This window comes from Falco punctatus (assembly GCF_963210335.1).
Source record: "Falco punctatus genome assembly, contig: scaffold_54, whole genome shotgun sequence".
Taxonomy (NCBI): Eukaryota; Metazoa; Chordata; class Aves; order Falconiformes; family Falconidae; genus Falco; species Falco punctatus.
Window position 1 is genome coordinate 747,211 of NW_027660068.1, and position 16,248 is coordinate 763,458.

General features: G+C 44.2%; 1 protein-coding gene across 1 annotated transcript in view; it reads right to left on the bottom strand.

Moving 5' to 3' along the window:
• Positions 1-3,482: 3,482 nt before the first annotated feature.
• LOC308058120 (uncharacterized protein) overlaps positions 3,483-16,248 on the bottom strand; it is a 46,385-nt gene continuing 33,619 nt past the window's right edge. Inside the window, 6 exon segments of the mRNA XM_080412113.1 lie at positions 3,483-3,762; positions 5,265-5,310; positions 11,855-12,086; positions 12,840-13,075; positions 13,774-14,055; positions 15,941-16,082. Coding sequence (XP_080268239.1) covers positions 3,614-3,762; positions 5,265-5,310; positions 11,855-12,086; positions 12,840-13,075; positions 13,774-14,055; positions 15,941-16,082 — 1,087 coding nt within the window. The 3' untranslated portion in view covers positions 3,483-3,613.

Consider the following 16,248-nt stretch of genomic DNA (forward strand, 5'->3'; position numbering starts at 1 on the left):
GGCAGGGGGCTTGTTGCCTGGGGACTGGCTGGGCATCAGCCAGTGGGTGGCCAGCAGTTGCGTTGTGCACCACGTGCTCCTTTCTTCCTTTCCCTCTCCCTTTTCATTATAACTATTATTGTCACTGTTGTTGCTATTCTTCCATTTTTATTCTGTTTCAATTATTAAATTGTTCTTACCTCAGCCTTTGAGTTTTGCGTTCCTTTCCAGCTCTCCCCATCCCTCTGGCTGAGGGGGGAGCGATCGAGCGGCTGCGTGGCACTGGGTTACCAGCCGGGGTTAAACCACGACACTGCACCACTTGCAGGGTAGTGGGGGCTGTTTCCAACAAGCAGCAAGGAACAGCCACCCACATTTGAGAGCAGGTTTCTCACTGGCAACCAGAAAACAGACACGTCATCACTGCAGTGAATGACTGGACTGGGCTTTCCCTTGCTGCTGTGCTCGATGTTAACGCTGGTTTGCCCAGCAGCCAGTAACCTCCGCTTCTCGCTGGGAGCCAGCAGTAAAGCAGCATTTACCACTGGCTTTTCTAGGCACACAGAACGTGCAGCTGCTTTGTTTTTAGTCACAAGTGCTTTATCTCTATACCCAGGGAAGTGTGGCGAGGGGTACCTCTGAGGTAAAGGCAGGATGAAAACAGGACACAGGCGGTCAGCGTGCTTATGGGGTACCAGAGTTATGTTCCCTCTGCAGAGCATCAGTGGAGCACAGTGGCAGCGATCAGCAATGAATTATAAGCAAAAGCCTGGATGTTTCAGAGGTCAGGACTCACTGGGAAGACATACTAGTGCTGCAGCAGCACTACTCAACCACTACTCTGCCAATGAGTAACTGAAAAACTAATGTTTTGTAGCAACAATTCAACATGGTATTTTGAAGACAGCAAAACCTGGGAAACTCCTGACACATTTGCTCATGAGGAAAAAGCAACTGGCATAATAAGATTTTCTGAAACAGAGTTGTTTATTCCATACAACTGATTGCAAAGATCTGCAACCTGCTTGTAGCTACTGACCCCAAAGGGTTTCTAATGTACCTGAGCAAAGAAATCAAGAAACACGCTTGCTTTCTTCTTTGGAAAGAGATCAGGAAGTTCCTGAACCTGAACTTGACTGTTCGGGCACAAGCCAGAGAAAGCCTTGCTAAAGTCAAGGTAAGCAACACGCACTGCTCTTCCTCTGTCCACTCAGTTACTCACACATCACTAGAAAGGTACCAGGTCAGTGCGGCATGATTTCACCCTTTGCAAACCCATGCTGACTCCTCCCTACCAAATTCTTGTCCCCAGCATCTTTGGAAACGGCTCCCAGAGTACGTGCTCCGCCACCTTCCCAGGCAGCGCGGTGAGGCTGCAGTTCCCAGCTCCTCGGTCTTGCCCTTCTTGAAGATGGGACAGACATTCCCTGTCTTCCAGGCCTCAGAGCCTCCCCCAAGTGCCATGCCCTCTCCTGCTTCATCAGGAGTGTCCCCACAGTGACACTGGGGATGGACTTTTGGGTGCAGGAATTGCCTGGACTTCTCTGTACCCCCCTCACACCTCATCGTAACTGCTATCAATGCCGGTTATGGCAGATGCCAACACCAAATTTCTGTTCTGCTGCTCCACCAGCCAAGAGCTCTCCCCTCTCACTAAGAGCTGGCAGCAGAGAGCGGTGAGGAAACTTGAGCACAGGTCACGTCTGAGTTTATCACAGTGACTGACAACACAACGTGAATGTCAAGATGTTCTGTCCCTGCTTCCTCTGTGGAGAGACACTAGAAAGTAGCAAAAGCTGAACTTCTCTTTGACCACTCTAGTGCAGGCTGGAGAAATTTCGTTACACCTTTTTCCTTTGCAGGGGATCAAAACCTGTGGGATTTCCCAGCGTTTCACGGCCACCAGAAGCTCACCTGCTACCTTCTGCCCAAACCACAAGGAGGATTGCTCTAAAATACAGGGAAAGTCTGGGAACTGATCATGAGTACCGCAACACCAGCCTGCGGTCTTAACACAATTGTGGAAAAGGACATACACACATGCTGGTCTTTTGCCTGGCCTCCAGGACAGGCTGAAGGTGCAGCGGTGAACAGAGCTGAAAGGAGCAGAGCGCTCTGGAGAGCTGTACGGTTAGGGAAAGGGGTAGAAAGCGATGTCAAGAAGGGGAACGATAAAACAAAGACATATATTAGATGACAAAGTTTATTAAATTTCAAGCTGAAACAGAATATCTGGAATTAAATACGGTATATTAACTTCACAAATATGTATTCATATAAAAAGGAACAGCGTCACAGCAACATTCATTGCTTTCCTCACTGCCTGTTAACTCAAGTCCTTGAATTAGTGGGTAAAACCCCCAAATTTTTCCAGTCTTAATTGATCTCGGGACAACCATTCTTCCTTTCCCAGAACTGGGACTTTGTTCTGTCATCTTCTGATCACTACTGACTTCTGTGGACAGGAAATGACAATGTAGATCTTCAGTAACAGGTAACTCCCTGAAATAAGTAAACCTGCTTCTTTTATTGACACAAATGTCCCAGAACACTGGCTACCATCTGGGCTACAGCCACCACATCATCAGCTGCTAGCAGCAACAAAAAGATTGGCTGTCCTATCATACAAGGTTTGGAAAGTACTGAGGAGACTGGAAGTTAATATTTTAACATTCATTTTTCCCACACATGAAGTGTTTCAGGTACAGCACAGCTGCTGATGTAGTAACTGGGAATGTCTACAGCTGCAGCGACCTTTAATACGAACCCCAAGATGAATACCGTGAGGGGCCATGGGCACAAACTGAAACACAGAGGGTCGGGGCTGAACATCAAGAAATGCTTCTTTCCGATCAGGGTGACTGGGCACTGGCACAGGCTGCCCACGGAGGCTCCATCCTGGGAGATGCTCAAAAGCCAGCATGGTCCTGGGCAACCAGCTCTGGGTGCTCTTCCCTGAGCAGGGGAGCTAGAACGGATGACCTCCAGAGGTCCCTTCCAACCTCACCCATTCTGTGGTTCTGTGATCCAAAACAAACATACCAAACCCACCACATAACTCTCTTGGCACTGCTACACACTCACAGTAATGGTAAACCTAAGGCGCATAAGGTGACAGCAACGTAAAGTGCCCCGTCCTCCAGCATGACCACTGGTAAAGATTTCACTTTATCGGCAGAAACAGTCACGGCATCTGGACTGAAGCAGCAGGCTCAAATCACATCAAACGATGTCCTAAGCATTAAAGTAACACTGGAAACATTAAAAACACATAGGGCGAAAGGATTAAGCAGAACAAAGGGAATGCTTTCGTTAAAACACAGAACATCAGTGGAGAAAAAATAATGCATCTACCTTAATAAGAAACATTCTGACAATTCTGTCACGCTCAAGAATCAAGGTGAGTCATTCTGCTAGTCAGAAAAAAACAGGTGTGCTTCTTAGGGTGAGTGCAAAATAAAACACCTATGCATCAATAAACCAACAGGCAAGTGCAATGTGCTTGACATTCATTTAATAGAATTCACATTTGGACTGCAATAAACACATTTTCACATCTGAACTGTGGGATGAGAAACTATAGACGCGCTATGTAAACAAAATCCTTTCCGGAGCTTTTTTCCCAGCATTTTGTTCAAATCAGGTAATTTTTGGTTAAAACATCGCGGTACTCCTGTACTGCCCTGCAAAGGGGATCCTGGTCAACGTGGGTACTTTTTGAAGATCCATCGGAAAATACCATGGGAGAAGCTCCAGCAGATCCAGCTTCAAGTTCAGCAGTGGCTAGGGAGAAGAGAAACAAGATTCCGGTGTTGCTTTTACACTAGACAGGGCCAAATCAGTCACTATGAAAACATCATGGATAACTGGAGAGACTATAATCCAGAAAGAGATTTAAAAACTTCCAAGGGATCGTAACAATCAAAGGGCTAGGCACAAAGGAAGAAACAATCTTTTTCCACATTTGCTTACCAGTCAACAGTATTTCTAAAGCCAGTGAAAGAAATTCTATAGGCTACACAGCGAACGTCTTCAGGGAATCCACAAATGACTCCTGCTTACACCAGTGCTAAACTGAGCCCCCCTGCAGATCTCTCGAACCTCCAGTATCTGTTTTCCTTGAATGTTCAAAGCAGTGATTTATTGGAACTCTACTCCTAAAAACCAGCTTCTGCCTTCTCTGTGACAAACTTAAAAAGAATCCGCCGGTGAAAACGCAAACACCTTTGCAGTGCAGTCAGGCCAGGACAAGTCTCCTAGCCTGGCACTTTCTTTGAGGGGCGTCTTTGTAACTCACCCTGGCAAAACCCTCTTTCCTCCACAAAAACACATACTCAATGACAGCAAGCCCACCTTTCCTGTTCTTCTCCAGCCACGTTTTTCAGACAAGGTCCTGAAACCAAACGCACTCTATGACACCTAGCAGATGCACAGTCAGGTTCAAAATGCACATGGATGAAATGCAATGGCTTTGTGTCCATTCGGACACAGGGAACGAGCTGTGAAGCTACAGCTGAACACTCTCTGTATTACTAAAAGCATGCAGGAACAGAAGGAAATTCTCACAGGGGCTACCTGCTTTGAAATAGCACCAGTCACTGCAAAGCAAAGCAGTGACTCTGGAGGAACGACTACCCTGAAACAGGTGGAATTCCTCTTTCGACACCTGGCCTCATATTATAGAGCATGTTTCATGCTATGTGTTAAAAGCATTCAACTCATCTTATGTTTGCCTAAGTGCTACTAAATCATTTTTTCCTAAAGAAAGGGTATCTTTCATCACTGATTATATTTTTCTTGCTTATTCAAAAAAGACTGCAACATAAGCTACAAATACAAGCAATGAATAAGAAACAGCAAAAAACCAAGGTCCAACAGCAGAGAATGTGCAGGGTATGATTTAGTGCGGAATGCAACTGATGCACATGGAAGAAGCAGTGATGGCTGAAGTCTATAAACATCTTCTCTCAGGGCTTCTTTTACGTTTGACGTTTGTGCTCAAGGATTCACTCTAGAAAAATGTGACTTCAGCTTAAACCAAGTGCACCCGTGTAGAGGAAGTGGGTTAGTTTTCTCTGCACTTGTCTTTTTCAGGCAACTGCATAACATTCTACACAATCTTTTGGTAAGCTGGAATTTTTCACATTCAAGTCTAAACTGGAAAGCTAGCAGAAAAACCTCCCTGTGCTTAGCACAGGAACTTCACAGCTTTCAAGCCATTATGTTCAAGAGTAGGAACACTCCTCTTTTTCCTTAAAAATGCCCCTAACATAGTGACACATTACCTTGTTTAAGTTCTTTAGCGATTTTTTCATCTAGTTCCTGCCGTACCTAGAATTATACAGAAAATACAGTTAATATTTTAACAGTTACGTTTTTCTAATATTAAACTTCTAAAACATTCTTAAAATCCACACATAATGAGAGAAAACCTAAAAATATAATTCCAAATAGACACATCTTGGTTTGGGGTTTGATTTCTACTGAAGAGAAACTTTTGGTCAGTCGGGCTGCACCTGCCTCATTGCTCAGCAACGTTAACAAAACAATTTATAACTCACCAGCTGGATTATTACTGGGCATTTAACAAAATACACAGGAAGAAAGCAAGAAAGCCTAGCGCAGTTATTGCAGTGAAGGTATGGCTGAAGTTTATCATCAAACACACGAACAGAATGTCAGCTACATGCCGAGATAGTTACAAATGCCACCCACAGGGACAAATCAGCCAGTTGAGGCTGGCTTCTGCAACTTCACAGAGAGAAGAGCTGCACCAGCAGCTGCTGCAGGATTGACATACACCATTTGTATAGAAAAAAGCGTGTGCCAGTATTCTTCTTTTCTCCACCTTAAGATGGGAAATTGAAAGAGCTCCTACAGATGATGCCAAAACTTCTTTATTGTTATTGCAAATACCACGACACACATTTATAAAAACATAAAAGCACACACAATTTTTTCTTGCAAACTGTGTACTAAGAAAAACAACCGCAGCTACAGCTTCTACGCAGCGAGTGCTGTGGGGTTTATTATGTAGCTGGAATCAGCCTGGATCACTACAAAGGAGCACTTACGCCTCTTCTCCCCTAGAAAGTGGGTATTGTTACCAATTAAGTTATTCTCACTTATGATTCTGCCTTCAGAAGCCTTCACAAGAAGGAACCACACCTCTTAATTTAAGAGTCACAGTCCAAGCGCTATATGCTGCTGTTTACATTTGATGATACCTGCTACTCCTACATTTTTTCCATCAAATTTGTGACACGCAGAAGTGAATTTCAAAACAGATATCATACAGCTTCCAGGGCTACGATGGCCATAAAGATGCTGCAGGGCTTGGACCTCGTGAGCTATATGGAGAGGCTGAGAGCTGCAACTGTTTCTTTACTGGAGAACAGGAAAACTCAGAGGGACCTTATCTATGTGTATAAATACCTGGTGGGGGGAGTACAGAAGATGGAGCCAGACTCTTCTCAGCGGTGCCAAGCAAAAGAACAGGAGGAATAGGCACAAATCCAGATAGAGGAAATTTTAACACAAGGATTTTTACAATTATTATTTTTAAAAAAATTGTAAGCATAGACAGACACTGGAACAAGTTGCCAGAAAAGGTTGTGGAGTGTCCATCCTTGGAGATGTATAACACCTGGCTGACAGAACAGTGAGAAAACCTGCTGTGGCTGACCCTGCTTTGAGCAGGGGTGACGTTGGACTAGATCATCTCTAGAGGCCCCTTCCCCTCACTCATTCTGCGACTCTCTTGATTTTAGTACTGAATTCCTGGGGGAAGGAGCATTTATTTTATGAAATGAGCAGACCCACCTAGCAGCATAACAACAACAACAAGAACGGAAACACTGCACAGGGTACTCAACAGCACAGAGAGAGCAAGAGCCTCAGGAAGGAAACCACTCTGCTTACCCTCACAAGAGGAGCAGTAACAGGCAGTAACTGCAAGGGTCAAAGGAGCGGGGCTGTAAACCAGCGAAGCGGAGGGAAGGGCTCTCTCTCCAGGAACACAGGGATAGCTGGGACCACATTCACCAGATCCTGCAGGAGAAGCACCACTCTGTGATACTTCATTGAAATACTCTGTGCCAACAGAGCTGCATGAACAATGGAAAAGGACCCCCCAAATCTCTAATTGTTTTCAAGCAGGTACAAGCAGAAGCAAAATTCCGGGGAGAAAGGACCCCCTAACTCCTGAGACGAGACACAGGTAACAGAAAAAAGCAGGAAAACTAATGCCTAGACCAAAATACGGCCCAAACCCAGGACCAAGCCCAAGCAAAGTCGTAGTAGTTAGTGGTGTTAGAAGAAACCACCTTCCCTGGTTTCCTGAGTCTTCACAATGACTAGAAGGTCCACAGGACCCTCCGCAACATGTACGAATCAATCAAGAGAAGAAAAAGGTCTTGTTTTCCTCTTATTCATTCCATCAATGTCTTTGTGATTCTCATCCATGTCTGAGGGAAGAGAAATAGGTGGAAATAAAGCCAACACACTGATTTCTGAAAAGGGAATGAATGAAGAGCCAGGCAAAATACACCTCCGAGGACCTTAACTTGCCTCCACTTTTCTCCTTCCCCCCAACCCCCTGGGAAAGGCATCACAGCTGAGTGTCCCAAACCTCCTGAGCAGGTACTTCTCACCTCACTGCACATCTCTTCAGGCGGTAACACACCAGGTGTTCATTTGCAGCAGGCACCTTCTCAACAGTTCTTTTTCAGAAAGTGGTGTTGACTTACTACTTATCCACACAGGCTGCTTTAGCACAGAGTAAGCTGGATCCTGTAAGACTCCGTGAAATGATGCTCCGAGTCTGGAGTACCAGTACTGTTCTGAAGTTGAGTTCCTAGACACAACTGCTGCGACCACCAAGAACTTTTTGTATATCAGAAGTGGCAAGGAGGGTAAACCAGCCTACTCCTAGAGCTCAAAGTTCCATTATAACAGATTAAATCCATAGACTATCATCTCACAGATGGTTAACTACCACAGAAGCCATTGCATTACATCTCACAGATGGTTAACTACCACAGAAGCCATTGCATTACAAATACATAAAGCAGAGAAGTCCCCTGCAGCAGTCATTCTTTCACTTGGACAAACTAAAGTTCAAAATATGCGCAGTGTTAGGAAAATGTGAATACATCAGTAAGTTTTAATCAAAACCTAACAGCATAAACAGACAACATTTCCAGTATAAAATACCATCCCAACATTAAACAATGCTGGCTGCAAACCTTGCCATGTATCTGGCTGCAGAGAAGAGAGGCGGACAGATTTTTGATGAAGGAGCTGAAGAAGAAAGAAAAACGGCCTGAAGTTCACAGGTCTTCAGTGAGAAACAAGAACGTGGCCTACATGTAAATGAAGCAAGTAAAAAAGCTAACAACAAAGACTGCTACAAGAGTGCAGAAAGCCAAATCAGAAATGGAACAGAAATTGGAAGATGAAGTAGGAAGCAGACATTTCCCTTCCCACATTAAACTGGTTTCATTTATCCACTGATTCACCCTGGTTGCAGAGTTCACTGTTCTTGTCTGTCAAGACACCCATGTTCATTTTCACCAGCCTTTGGCACAGCTCTGAGGATTTAAGCTTGACATTTGTTAAACCTAACAACAGGACTCCAGTCCCAAAACCTCCTTGCAGCACTTGCAGGAGACATTCCTTGCCTTAGTCTATGGACTAAGGGAGCAGGTCTGAAATACTGAATTGCTAGTTGCTACGGTCACTGTCTAATTACATGCACAGAATTTGTCAAGTACTTGTAATTTATTTCACATTACTGAAGCTCTAATACAAATAAAAAACACCAAAAAAACCCGAAGACATTGCATGTGATTGGGATTCTACTGGTTAATAAGCTTGTGCCAATATGAACTTTTTTTGTATTTTTAAAGATACTTTTGCACTTCAAGGTTATTCATTTCTGTAGCGTATATATTTGATAAAGGGGAAGGGGCTATACTGTAATGGAACACATTTCTTTATGCTTTTTTAAGAATAACACGCTCATTTTTTGCTGAACTTGTGATATGACCATCTTCAACATGTACGGCTCTATGTGTAATCACTGATAGTCATGCTTAATGTTTAGGAAAACGGTGCAATCTTTCAAGCCTTTAAACACCAAATTCCTTAGTTAAGTCTAAAGAAGAAACTGTGTCCACTTGCTACTGGAGCACTTCTTCCTCTTGTCAGCATCATTTACCAGGTTTTTTTCCAACAGCTGCAGGACCAATGAATGAATACCATCATTTTGAATAATAGCAGTGTGAACTATTTTCACCTCTTTGCCCCTGAAGCTATTTCAAAGCTTCTGCACAAACGAAATTCACACAAACATCTTCCCCTTCAGAATGGCTGGCATGTTCCCTACTTCCAATAGCCCTTCTCACCTTGAGGAAGCTACTACAAGGAACACCAAATCTGCAGAGAGCTTTGACTAAAAAAAAGAAGCCTCAAAGGACTGCCTGAGGCACACTGCAATTTCAGCTTCTTAACTCCCTGTCATTTAGAGCTTCAGTGGCAGAAACATGTGTCATCTCCAGCCAAGGCAGCACTGCGCATCCTGAATTTAAAGGCAAGGCAAATTCTGTAGAAGGGAACCAGGTTAGTGGGAAAACAAAGCTGAGGCATAACTGAAGTAAACAGTGAAGAAAAGGCTTAGAGTCAGAGAAATTCTTCTGTTTTGAAACAGTCTGGTGAACAGACAGAATACTAGGCAGCACAACCAGCAAAGCATTTCAAAATAGACTAAAACTATAATCTCTGATTTCTTCCCTCATGCTCCAACTTGCCTCCTGAATGGCACGGGACTCCTGCGGAAATGACAGCACAGACTGTGCATCTGGTGATTTTGCACTTGGAAACTGATTGAGATTTGCCACCCATTATTGTATGCAGAGGGATACATGCAGTTTTTCCCTTTTGTTACTTCCTGACTTCAAAGTCTTACGTTCCAATTCAATCCTCTTTTCTCAGATGCATGTTATGCACATGACATACTGCACCCGACTGAGAACAATTCAGCCCGCAGTTCTAAGTGAAATACTCACCTAGTCCTCTAGCAACTACTGCACCTCTGAGAACTCAGTTCCTTTCTTCTGAAGGACTCCAGAGAAGACCAGGTTTTAAGACTTCCCTGAATACACTGAATGTCAGGTGACTTCAGGCTACAGGCAGTGCCACTACAATTAGTCTCAGTTGTTCCCTAACTGGTGATAACAGGAAGAAATATCATAAAGAGATGTGCAGCTGGATTTAGTAACAGGGAGGTTATTCTTTTTTTCCTGTTTCTTCTTCAAAAAAAGAAACCACAACTGTTAAACCCTTTTCTTTTAAACTAGGACAGCTTTTTTCCTAGAAGTGGGATGGTTTCCTCCTTTGCCTTTTTCTTCTTGTAACATCTCGCTCCCATCTCTCTCTCTTTTTCCCCTGCCCTCACGTGCTCCCTGCTCCCTGTCCCTCTTGTTCCCTTGTCCTGGCTTTCTCCTTACTTCAGTTTTGTAGTGGATCCCTGAATTTTGCCTCCTTTCTGCTGCTTGCGTGCAGAATAATCCCTGCAGGTGGTACAGTACTAATTGCCTCCCATGTTCTTTATGCAGCGTTATGTCCACCCCTCTGACACAAAAAACACATTCGCAACGATACAGAAAAGTTCATCTCTTAACTGCCGCTGCTACGCATTACCTACACACCGCTTTGTCCATTTTTGTTTTGTTGTTTGGTTTGTTTTTTTCTTTTTCTTAAGCCAGGCACAGTATGCAGACACGTTATTTAAATGGATTCTTTCCAGTGTAGGTGGGACCACCGAACCAGGGTAAGGCTTAAAAGTGAGCGAATGCTTCTCACATCCATTCAACAACAGAATATGCGAGGGACAGACACTGACTGAACAGGCAAGCTTGCCCATGCCTCAGTCCTATGCTAGGTGGGAAACGGATTACAACGACTGACATCTGGTTTCCAAGTCTCATATCACGTTTACGTGATATTACGTCTGTGAGGGATGTGCTATCATGCTGACTGCTAATTACAGGGCATACTTTGACCAGAGGTACGCAGAGGTTGCAGCTTTTGTACAAAATCAGAAAGCTCTGTAGACTTCCTGAGGAGCAGTTACATATAACACCACATAGCAGGACCCACAAAATCAAATGCCTCCTATGCACAGCATACGTCCCGCACTCAAGTGAGAAGTTACGTGTCCTGTTCATACCATCCTAGTTTTGAAGCATCCCTTTGTTGGTATTGTACTAAAACAAGTTCCGGTGAAGAAACTGCTAGCATGAACATCAGTGAAGGAGGAAAAGGTGTCTCAAAGAAAGATGTCTGATGGGATTTTGCACTCATCATAAAGTTAGCTGTTTTAAAAAAGGTCATCCACAGAATGGCTTGGGTTGGAAGGGACCTTAAAGATCATCCAGTTCCAAGCCCCCTGCCATGGGCAGGGACACCTTCCACTAGACCGGGTTGCTCCAAGCCCCACCCAGCCTGGCCTTGAGCACTGCCAGGGATGGGGCATCGGCACTAAATTTTACTGAAGAGCTTCTTTGGCAGCTTCCTATGCCACAGTATTCTTCATCACAGTTTCTCTTGGAAAAGAATGTTGTTACGCAGTCCGTCATTTAGATCTCAGTATTTTTTGGTCTTTGAGCACTTCTGGAAATTTGTATAACCCTGATGACCAAAAGTCTTCGTTTCTACCACCTAGTTGTGTACTGTTTTGATGAGCAATTTGGTTTAGCATATTAGAGCATATGGTTTGGAACTAGAAATGGATTCTAACTTTAGACTGAAAAGCACAACCTTGCTTACAGATACTCTTCAACACTAGTTGAGAACAGTATTTAAAAACGCTTACCTTAGCCACATAGGCTTCAACTCTGTTTCTTGACGGTAACGTATTCATGGTCGGGGTTAGGAAGCTTCCTGCTAGATTTAGACTTCTATTCAGTGCCGGATTGTTGCTAATATGTCCCAGTTCAGTTGAATACAGAACTGGACCACTGACAGCGCTGCTTGCAGTTAAAGGTTTGCTTCTATGGCACTCCGGAAGGAGCTTAGCGTTGGCTTCTGCTAGTCTCTCATTAGCTCTGAAACATTCAGAAGCATACAAAGAATTATCTTTGGTAATAACACTTCCGCAAAGTTACCCTCCAGGTCTTTGATTATTATCTGACTTCTGAAAGTGGAAGGGATTAAGAGAGTCCAAAAAAATCTCCATAACTGGATCTGTTTTTTTTTTGGAGAGCCTATTTCTAAGTAGTCACTCTACCTGCAAGAAGCAGCAAGAGTTAACCAATACCTTGGACTTCTCAGCATTAAGGCCTCAAAGCAGTCTGTGCACACCGTGTGTTTACATAGCTCTTCCTGAAAGGTACATCACCTGCATAAGAACTCTGGGCTACCCTTCCTTTCCCAAAGAAAGCTGAAACCTATGACATGCGGCTAAAATGGAAGCCAAAAGATTTTTGTTGTTCTTCTTCATAGCATCAAATGCCGTTCTCTGAAGGGCCTATCCTTATTCAAGCAGTAAAGGACATGACATTATCTTTTCTGCCATACTTAGAGTAAGAAGAGGAGATTAGAGACTGGCAAAAAGGCTGCCTGTTAAACTCAACTTCAAAAATACCCTATTAACGCCCATGATCGGTGGTGTTACTGCTGGAACACTGAAGAGAAATGAAGATAGTTCCAATGAACAGGGGGGAGCCTTAAGGTACTTTCATCACAAATATGCTATCTTATGCATAATGCTGACCAGATGTAGAAAAGGTATTTAATGAAGAAAACTGCTTGAGGAAAAAGTAGTATCTTATTATCACCCCAAAAGAGCAGGGACTTACCTTTCCAGTTTTTTTGCTAGGCATCTTCCATTTTTAACTTCCTCCAGATACAGGTCTTTATATTTTTCCGCTTCTGCCTGTGCAGATTCTTTTTGAAAAATACTGTCTTGTTGGGTATTTTTTATCCTGTCCAATTCACGTTCGAGGTCTCCAATTCTGTGTTCTAGCTGGTTTGTCAGCAAAGCATGACGACTGGCTCTGACTTGTTCTAATCTGTCCTGGGAGGCTGCCTGCATCTGAAGTAGATAGACACTTTCAACCACTGCAAAGAAAAAGAGAACTCTCCTCGCCAGTCAATTGTGTGCACCCAATTTCAAGGGCCCAGCTCTATTCAGCAAGGCAACTGTGCCTCCTCACTGCCATCAGCGACCAGGGCAGAACCCTGGAACTACCACACCAAATGATTCTTTTCATTCAGAAAGAACCCCCATCTTAGCACTATTACTCATCAAAGCTACTGATGGAAGAACACTATCTCTGTAGGACAGGGCATAGCATTCCTCAAAGAAATCATGGAGATGCCGCACCCCCAGCCCCCACCCTGCAGCTTTGGCGACTTCTTTTCTGAGCGTTGCCCCTTGTGCAATGACTAAGGAAGATGTGTATGGCTGGCTGTGACAACTCTAAGTTGCAATACCCATTCAAGGATAAAAAATGACAACAAGACCTAAACAATGAGAACAGACCAGTGGACAGTGATACCCCTCCAAGAACTGCAAAATGAAAACCTACCTTGGGCAAGTTTTTGATTCAGGGCCTGCAGGCACACTGCACACCCATGAAAGCATCTTGCCCAACCATATTCCCTTCTCCCACTGCCCTTCAGGAAAAACAGAAGTACAGCGTAATACATGGAATCAGGCACCACCACCACCCCTAAAAATGACAACCAAAACAGAAGTCTATAACAGACACACACAAGAAATTAACTTACCTGCAAAAACAGATTGACTTCTTGCAGTTTTTGCCTTATTTCTTGTGCAGCTCGTTCTTCCACCTCTCTTTTGTATTGTTCTATTTGGCTGCGATCCACCATGTTAGTCTCCATATGGTGTTTGAGATTAGCCACCTCTTCTTTCAGCTGGCTTTTGCTCTTTTCCAGTTTTTCATGGCTCCCACGCATGGTGGACAACTCCTCTCGCAAATCATGATTTTGTGCTTCTAGCTGCATGCCTTTTTTAGACTCTATCTCCAGCTGCTGGGAAAGTTCATCAACCTGTAGACAGAAAAGGGGAAAAAAACAGGAAACTCAGAGGGATCTAAAATTAGTCAAATCTGTGAAAATTGGTAAAGGAGTTGGCCATCAACACTGTATTTACCATCTGCTGATTCAGTGTTAAAACAAAAGCGAAACCAGGCTCTTCTTTTAAAACAAGAACAGCTTTCACATCATTTCTGACAGCATTCCTCAGGTTCCCATCCTTCCTCAGTTCTGCAGTGGGTCACAGACCAAGAGGTACCAAACCAGCGGCATTACACCCGCAGGGCTAGGCTGAAAAGCACTAGGGCTATTCTTCTGCGAGATGTTCATACGATCATAGGAAATCAAACACACCCATACCCAGTTACATCACCGCCACATTCTGGTTTCATCAGAAAAAACCCCCATGTATCATGCTTCAGAGGAACTGTCACATGCTGTCACACGGTCAAAGCTTCATCACAGAACTGACAAGACAAGAAACGGATACCCTTTCCTTCCATTACGCTAATAGATCTGGAAATAGTGGTTCAGAACACCGCTTTTGCAGCACTGGTGGCAGAAGACAGTCTCTTTAGGTCAAAGCTACAGTTTGTTTTCAAAAGATTTCCAGGAAATATCAGACTTCCCATGGGTCCCAATGGTCAACTACAGCTTCTATCCCCTTCTTTCCCCCTCCAGAAACATCCATCGTCTATACCTATTAACCATAAAACATGATATCCCATCATCTTTTGTTTTTAAAAAAGTGGGGGAAATCAGCAGAGTCAACACTTGAAAGAGTCTCTAAAATACGTAGAAACTTTACACTTATTTAAAATTGCCCAAACGTAATTCCGTTCCCTGTCATTCAAAATAGCTCTTCCAACAGGAACACAAATATGCTGCTAACCTGTGAACTAAAAATGAGCCACTCTCAAGGCAGTTGACTCATTCTACAATAGTATCTTCTAAAAAGGAGCATAACTTTGAAACACAGCTACTTTAGCAACAAATAAGCGGAGAAGCAGATAAAAGGTTCCGTGCTACCAAACAGCCAGAGCAACCTCAAAAGCGTTTCTGGGTCTCCATGACAAGGGAAAGACGGACTGAGTCAGCTACTAGTAAGCAATAAGTTACTGCATTCATTTTTTCTGCATCACCTCACACTGCATCGTGCCCTGGGAAGCAAAGACACCATTCCGAAAAGCAAACCCCCACCTGCCTCCTGCTCAACTCGTGCCCGAGACAGGCTTCAGGGGGTGACCTTGGGCAAGGCCAACTGCACAGAGTTGTTCCGAGTGACGGTGGCATTACTCCCCTCTCTTCCGAGAGGGAATGCATCCGTCGGAGCCCGACGATGCTGCCACGGCCTCAAGCTGCAGCCAGGCCTGTGCTGGGCCTTCACTGCTCTCAGCCCTGGCCCTCACCCATGGACGGACGTTCCAGTAGGACTGCAGACCTGCCCATCCCTATGGACCGGCCTGGTGATCTGCACTCTTGGAGGACTCTGCTTACTGTCCCCAGAACTGTCCCCAGAACTGTCCCCAGAACTCTTCTGCTCTTCTTGGTGAGGGCCTGTGGGGCTGATCCCTGGCCCGTGTGGTCACAGACCCTGCCAGCCTTGCTGCGGCTCTTGCTTTGCCCTTCCTCTGCAGGACAGCCTACCCCTGATGCGCCCTCGCAGATACTGCTGTGTACGTAACACTTCCATCTTTACCCCTAAGAGCTACATCAGTATTACAGTCGCCTACTACTGTGACCATAGAAGGAACATCAAAAACCAGCCAAATAATTTCAGAAATACAGCCAAGAAAACAAAAGTCAAAGTCAACAACATGAAAAGAAGTACGAAGAAAGAACAGAGGTTCCAAAAGAAAAACCACCACCACCAAAATAACCCAAACAAAGCAAAGCTCACCTTTGCTCTTAATCTGTCAGCTTCATTGACCATTTCAGAATACCCGTTCTTCATTTCTCCCTGCAAATTCAGCTGGGACAGTCCCCCTCTCTCCTCATACACCCTTAGTTTCTTCGTAGCCCTGCACAGCAGCCTCTTCAACCTGCACAGCAAATTAGTCACAAAAACAATGAAGCAAAGAAACAAAACTGGACTTTTTCACATACTCTCATGTAAACAGCACAGACATGGCTTGCTTCATCTTTAACATGCTTGACACACCAGGAATTACCAGGAAAAACCAGTATTCCTGTGCCACATATGCTTGG